Source organism: Buceros rhinoceros, unplaced genomic scaffold (genome assembly GCF_000710305.1).
Source record: "Buceros rhinoceros silvestris isolate BGI_N320 unplaced genomic scaffold, ASM71030v1 scaffold18658, whole genome shotgun sequence".
Classification (NCBI taxonomy): Eukaryota; Metazoa; Chordata; class Aves; order Bucerotiformes; family Bucerotidae; genus Buceros; species Buceros rhinoceros.
The window spans coordinates 8,609-16,131 of record NW_010425317.1 but is presented as its reverse complement, the minus strand read 5'-3'; the positions used below and the strand labels follow the sequence as shown (position 1 = coordinate 16,131).

Sequence of the window (7,523 nt, the reverse complement as noted above, 5' to 3'; positions counted from 1 at the left end):
ATATGTACTTTAGGTCTTATATAAAAACTATGTCTTATATCTAATAATGTTATTTTATATACTTAGAAGTATATACTTGTACTAATATCTACTAATGCTAGGGGACAGTACATTTTTTTTGTGAAAAATACGCATTCTTATACCAAATTCACATTTCTAAAATGACTGTATGAAAGCATCCCCAGTCTTTACTTTGGAGAGCTGGTCACTTCAGGTGCACAGCAAAGCACAGAAGGCAGAGTGGGCTGATTTACTTTACTACTAAAAGTAAATTAGCTCACCACAGACTGTGCTGCGTAACGCCGCAGTTGCATCACCTCTGGTTCCCTGCATGTCCTTCTGAAGTTTATTCAAGTCTGTGTTTTGCATTGATGTTCAGTGGTGGTTCACTTTTTCACATTTTCATTCGCTGTAATAGCATTTTACAATTTTTATTCTCTTCTCCCCTCCAAGATCTTCAGTCTGGACCTTGGAGGTATATCTGCCATTGTGCTGAACGGCTACGATGCAGTGAAAGAATGCCTCGTTCATCAAAGTGACGTTTTTGCAGATAGACCGTCTCTTCCTCTGTTTAAGAAGCTGACAAACATGGGAGGTATGTGCTAATATCTTTTCTATAAAAATGTAATGTTGGTCCAATGGTTTTGTGAGGGGTTTGTGATCACAGGAAACATTTGCCTCAGCTGTTTTCTCTACTTCTTTATCTCCTTTCATAAAATACTTGATGCTTCTTTAAAGATACTGTTTGGAAAGGATTGTCGCTCTTGAACTGTGTTCCATTTCAAGATGTAATTTTTTGTCTCATTGTCTTGTTAAATAATTTTATTATCTTATGGGGGCAAAATAAAGCGTTGCATAAAATACTGTGTCAAAATATTTTTTCAGGCTTACTGAACAGTAAATATGGCAGAGGATGGACAGAACACCGCAAATTAGCTGTAAATACCTTTCGAAGTTTTGGATACGGTCAAAGGTCCTTTGAACACAAAATTTCGGAAGAAGCCATGTTTTTTCTTGATGCCATTGACACATACAAAGGCAGACCGTTTGACGTCAAGCACTTGATCACCAATGCTGTTTCAAACATTACTAACTGGATTATTTTTGGAGAGCGTTTTACATATGAAGACACTGAATTTCAGCACATGATTGACATTTTTAGTGAAAATGTTGAATTAGCTGCTAGCGCTGCTGTATTTTTATATAATGCTTTTCCTTGGATCGGTATCTTGCCATTTGGGAAACACCAGCAGCTGTTTAAAAATGCAGCTGAAGTCTATGACTTTCTTCAAGAGCTTATTGAACGTGTCTCTGAAAATAGGAAGCCACAGTCACCTCGCCATTTTGTAGATGCATATTTAGATGAGATGGATTGCAGTGAAAATGATCCAGAATCTACATATTCAAGAGAAAACTTAATTTTCTCTGTTGGAGAACTCATCATAGCTGGGACAGAAACCACAACAAATGTTTTAAGATGGGCAGTGTTATTTATGGCTCTTTATCCAAACATTCAAGGTAAGAACTTTGACACTCTGAGGCACTGATACACTGATTTTCCTATTGCAAATTTAAAATGCTTTTTCAAAGTGGTGCAGCGATCCGTAGTGGCAGCCAAAACAGAAGGCCCGACATGCTTTAGACAGTTAAAATCATGCAGATTAAATAAAGAAGTTGATGCCAGAGCTCTTTTTGTTGCTGCTATTACCGTTATTTCAAGTTCCACATTTACTCAGCTGGTTAAAGTATCTGACGAAGCCAGCAGAACCTGTTTGCTCAACTGAGAGCCATAACCTCTTACGTGGCTTCTTATTTTCATTTACTCAACTATTTTAATCAGTTGATTAATTAATTGAATACGAGGGAGCTGATTAGAGATTAAAAAATAGGAAAACTTTCTGGTAGCCTAGGATTAAAAGCAAGATTTAACAGGATTTGAGTCGTTAACTTTAAAACCTTGGAGGGACTTAAGAGAAATATGTAGCTTTAGCTCACTAAGTACAGATAATAATTTTTTTGTGGAAGCTTAAAAACTGCAATTGCTATTTTTAACCAGTCAGCCCATTTCAGATGATTTAAAACAAAGGAGTTTAAAAAAAATAAGTGTTGCTTTTATGCTTCCGGGTTTCACTGATTAACCTATGTGCTTTGCCAGTATAAGAAAATTGCCAAAAAAGAAAAACATTTAATAAAATGAAAAATGTAGATTCTGATTTTAGAGGTACTTAAGTTTTGGGACGCATATACACATTCCCCATATTTTAGTGTAAAATATATTAAGTGCCATAATTAGTCAATAGGATGTATTTATGCTTTACGTCACATAAAAAGCCCATATGCAAAGTGGTCCACTGAAATGAAAGTTTCTGCTTAGGCTGTCTTGGCTCACAAAAAATACTAATATCTTAAAATAAGAAGATCCTTATTCCTCTATTATCTCTATTAAGATCTAAGATACTCCTTTTCAGTAAAGATCAAGAAAAGTTGTTAGTTTTGTGTCTCCTGTGCATTGGCTGATTCTGCAGAGATCCACTCACCTGACATAATCTTCCGGTTCAGATCTTGCCGTAGAATGGGTTTCTGAATTTGGGTTCCAAATCAGTTCATCTGGATGAAAATAAAATCACCGTTTATTTAGATTTTCCCTGTCCAAGCATTACAGCAAACACCACTACACACCACAGAATGTACTTCCACTTTCACCTCTTTATTTTCATGTGAAATGTTGTCACTTCAGGTTGAAAAAAATGGTGTTTCTATTAGAATTTTCCTGCCATTGCCCAGATATTCATTACTGCTTCCAGATGAATTATCAAAGTCCAGCTTTGTTTCAGTTATGAGCTAATTGACAGTTTCAACGAAGAAAGTGTTACTAGGAAAAAGAGGCGGCAGAGATTATTTAAATAACCTGTGAACTGAATTTTAGAAACAGCTTAAAAGACAGTGATTGAATTTGCTCCTTTTCAGTTAGATTCGGACTCCTGTCCCTCTTAACTCTCACTGTGTTGTATCAGATGTTGTCAGTTTAAGAGTGGATGATTTTACACTGACAGTTCTAAGGAATCATAGCAGAAGTGGCCAAGGGAAAGTTCAAATAGCTAATTTCAGAGGTTCTTTCAAATATTTAATGTACTTCATAGGCTTTTGGTTTTTTCTTTAGTTTCGAAGAGCTCCAGAAATAAAAATATACACAAGGGGAAAAAAAGTATGTGAAAACATGGTTTTACTGAGAATAATTACTTCCAAAATGAAGATAACTGGTATATATGGTAGTAATAATTCCTACTAGCAGGAGAAGAAATAGAGTCTAAATTTAAAAGCTTACAAGCTACTATATTTTATATAAGTTATTTAAGGTTTCAGTATCCTTTTCAAGTACGCATTTAATAGCTTAAATTAAAAAACGAAGGATATAACACAATAAACACCAGATTTTACTCCTGTCGCTAACAGGGCAAGTTCAGAGAGAAATCGATTCAGTCGTCGGCCCGAACAAGATGCCAGCCTTCGAGGAGAAGTGCAGAATGCCGTACACTGAGGCGGTGCTACACGAAGTTCTACGGTTCTGTAATATAGTTCCACTGGGTATTTTTCACGCCACTTCCAAAGATACGGTTGTGCGTGGTTACTCGATTCCTGAAGGCACTACAGTCATTACAAACCTCTACTCCGTTCATTTTGATGAGAAATACTGGAGCAATCCAGAAGTGTTTTCTCCTGAGAGATTTTTGGACAGCAGCGGGCAGTTTGTCAAGAAAGATGCATTTATTCCTTTTTCACTAGGTAAGAGTGATTCCTTCCACCTCCTTTTCATAAATCTAGAGATCTGTAAGATACAAGTGATGGCAATAAATCAGGAGTGGACAGATCTGTATAAAATAGTCACAGTTCTGATGAAACAGCTGTTTAAAAAATGTCCAATAAAACGTTCTCTCGACGTAACACAATTTAGCATAACATCTTCTACGTAGCTCATTACTATGCATAAACAAACAGAAGACTCTTCCAGTCTGGGGAGTCTGTACCTTTTATATCATTTCAGTACATGTGTGTAACCCATTTCACAACAGTCATTTGCTGCTGAAGTCATTATATACCCGTGATTTACACAACCAGCTGGCAAATTTCAGCACTTGAATCAGCACCAGAAACTGCAGATTTTACTCAAACTGCCTTGAGGATCAGGAAATATTTTGGCAGTCCTACATCATTATGGATTTGCCTTATGATGCCTGTAAGAGCAGATCATTTTCCTTACAGACGATTATCAACCTAAAAAATTACGTGTTCCTTATAAGCTAACTGCCTAGGCTACCTCTGCAGTCTGCAGAAAGACACAGCCTTGTGCAGAGGGTGACTTAGTTTACTCGTCTGGGATACTCCTCCTCCAAAAGATAGGAAACAAGACAAGACAATTCCCTCGGGCACGATGCACATCATCTAAACGGCCGAAGTTAAGATGTGGGGAAGCCCATCTTTATTGTGTATGTGTGACATCGCTTGTGGCCTGTTTGGCCTTTCAGTTCCAGGTGTTGTAGCCATGGATCTGTGTCTTCCACATAGGTTTGTTACTCCGTTATCGAGTCATACATGGAATAGGAACTAATATTGAAAGGCATTACCCAGACCTGTTTTGTATCTTTCTACTTACCAAGTTGCAATAATCACCAGGGAATAATGACTGGCAGTAGATGTAATTAAGAAAGTAATAGGTGATAAAGGCTGAAAATCACAGTATAATTTTTTTAAAAACATCTTTTGTTTATATTGGCACTTCAAGACAAGATAAAGTCGCTAATAGCTTATCTAAATAAATTTGACAGAATTAATTACAGTGGCACTTGTGTAGTGAGAGGAACAAATGCTCTAAAATCTGTTTCTTGCTGTAAATTATCACCTATCCTCTCTTACAGAATACTGCTGCTAAGTTCATATGGCTCCTCTTGGAACACAGAAACAACCGTTCTTGTTCACAGTAAGAGTGAAAATGTAACTGAACACGTTTTAAGTCTTTTCAAAACCTTCTTTTCGATCCAGGAAGAAGACACTGTCTTGGAGAACAACTAGCTCGAATGGAAATGTTCTTGTTTTTCACTTCATTACTACAACGATTTCACCTGTGTTTTCCTCATGGTGTGATTCCAGATCTCAAACCAAGATTAGGCATGACATTGCAACCACAGCCATACCTCATCTGTGCGGAGAGACGGTGAAGAGCAGGGTCGAGATTGTCGGTGGAGCACAATGCTCCCAGCTGCAGCTGAGGATCCACTTTGCCTTCTATTTCTAAAGGTGTTCATGTCAGAAGGTCAAACATTTAAAGGACTTGCAGATAGATTCTGACTATTTGTGCACAAGTTAATAGTTTCCTTTTTCTTGGTTTTCACAAAGAAAAAACTCAACCAAAATCTTTAAACACATCCCATGTTTAAAGTTGATGTTTTCACTCCAGAAGTGCATATCTAACTTCTGATTCAACTTTTAAATATTTAATTACTTGGCAAGCCATTTCACTTTCAGAGGATATTTTTATAAGCATGGAGAATCTCATGTACATTATTCCCGATAAGCTGTTGTTTATAATTCTCCATTAAATTTACATAGCCAGAACGGGTTTAAAGGTATCTATTTAACTTTCTGTAACTCAGAACAAATTCTCTTTTCCAGCCGCGACAAAAACAATTGTCTATTAAAGCACCTTCTCCTTGCCCTGGCTTCCCAATTGGTCATAATTTTAACGTGAATCACGTAACCATTTTAAGATCTTTTATGGCCTGCTTCTCATTTTGTAACATACCTGAAGTGTTCAGTTATTGCCACGCTCCTGAAAATACAGCAGTCTTTTTTGCCAGTTTGCGGCATTTCCAGACACATTTCCTCCATTGCCTCCCATCTGCCTAAGCCACCTGGATAAAGCAGGGTTTGTGTTACCGGTCACATGCAGCTCTACTGCTGAGTCAAGAAAACAAGCTGCTCATGACTCTGAACAGAAAAGAGACCTTTGGGGGAGGGGAAATGGAATAGGGGGGGAAAAAAGATTTTAAACAGATTTTAAGTTTTAGGCATAACAGCTACTCTTGACTTCTGCTAGCTTCATTTTTAGTTCTTGACAGCTATTGCTTTATGGTATTGGTGGAGAGAGATGTATGCCTGCAGGCCCTGCAGGAGAACCTGACACTCCAAATATGGTACGTTCGGTCCCCACATGAGGGGAGAAGTAGGGCCCCAGAACAGAGGTCAGAACAAAACACGCACTGAGCAAGCAGCTGTTTAAGGACGGGGTTGAATATTAGACCTTGCTCTTTACGGAGCTTATGCCTGGACTTGGAGCTGCAGGAAAGGTCAAAAGCAGGAACTGGTGTTTTTCTGCTGACCTGAAGTTTTCAGCTTATACTGAGCAGAAACACGTCCCTTCTTTTGCAATAGCGAAAGAGAAAGATCAAACAGAGCTAATACTGGTTCTCTTAATAACAGCCAGTTGACTTAAGATGCCGCAGGTCCAGATTACATTACTCACCCTGCCTGAGGGCAGTCAGACCCCCACATCCCCCTGAGAGCCTCAAACACAAGTCGCTGGTGCTCTGCAGAGGGTGCGCAGGCTACGCCTCCTGCCGAATAACTGCCTTCCTGTAGAGGAGATGTACGATTCCAGCAGGAGAGGAGGAGGTAAGGCAGATTGCTGCGCACTGGGCACACCATGACAGCCGCGACTAAACCACCCCTGAGCCACTGGATCCCCACAGTGGGGACTGGGAGCCAAGGTGGAGGCTTTTCTGGGTGTTGGGTGCATGCAAAATGCTGAAGTAAAAATTGCGGAGTCTACCGAATTTAGGTGCCTTCAGTATGAAGCGATACTGAACAGCAGAGTTCAGTGCTACAGTTCTGGACTCACAGTAATTCCTCCTGTATCCCGTCCTGTGCTCTTAGATCGGACAGCCAGGGTTTTGGTAGCATCTGGGCTTGCCTTCTGGGTTGCAAGAACTGTAGGACATCCTTTAGTTAAAAATGACTCAAATAATCCTAACTGAAGTGAGGGGGGGATTAAAAAAAAAAATCAAGAACCAGTTCTTGGGGGGGGCTATGCTCAAAATGCAGCTGGCCAGTGATGATTCCTTTTGCTGAAGTATTTTGAGATCTAACTCCTGGCTAGTCTTTAATCCATTTAATGAAAACCATATTGATTATATGTCGTGCTGGTTTCTAAATCACAATGCCTTATAAAAGCCTCAGAACATCAATCCAAACTTTTCCGTTATCTGCCAATTTACGGTCTCATTTAAGCAATCAAATACATTTGACAAACTGTCTTTTCTATATATCAGTATTGGTTGTATTTACATGTTTCATTCTGTATCGAGTTTTTAATTATTTTCCTTCTGGCTTAGAATTATGATCCACTAATGATCCATTACGATCCACTAATGATCCAATTTAAAAATCTGAAATACTGGCACGATAATGTTTTTTCTCCATTGTATCCAGATTGGTCAGTAATGAACATCAGCAGCCACCCAGATGTTCAG

At 38.7% G+C, this 7,523-nt stretch overlaps 1 protein-coding gene across 1 annotated transcript; it reads left to right on the top strand.

The window, feature by feature from the left end:
- Window positions 1-453: 453 nt before the first annotated feature.
- On the top strand, window positions 454-5,396 carry LOC104497814 (vitamin D 25-hydroxylase; the record flags this gene model as incomplete). Its single annotated transcript, XM_010141102.1, has 4 exons — window positions 454-595; window positions 886-1,518; window positions 3,454-3,783; window positions 5,038-5,396. Coding segments are annotated over 4 exons (1,281 nt in total), but the record flags the coding sequence as incomplete, so codon positions are not given.
- Between the last annotated feature and the right edge of the window lie 2,127 nt (window positions 5,397-7,523).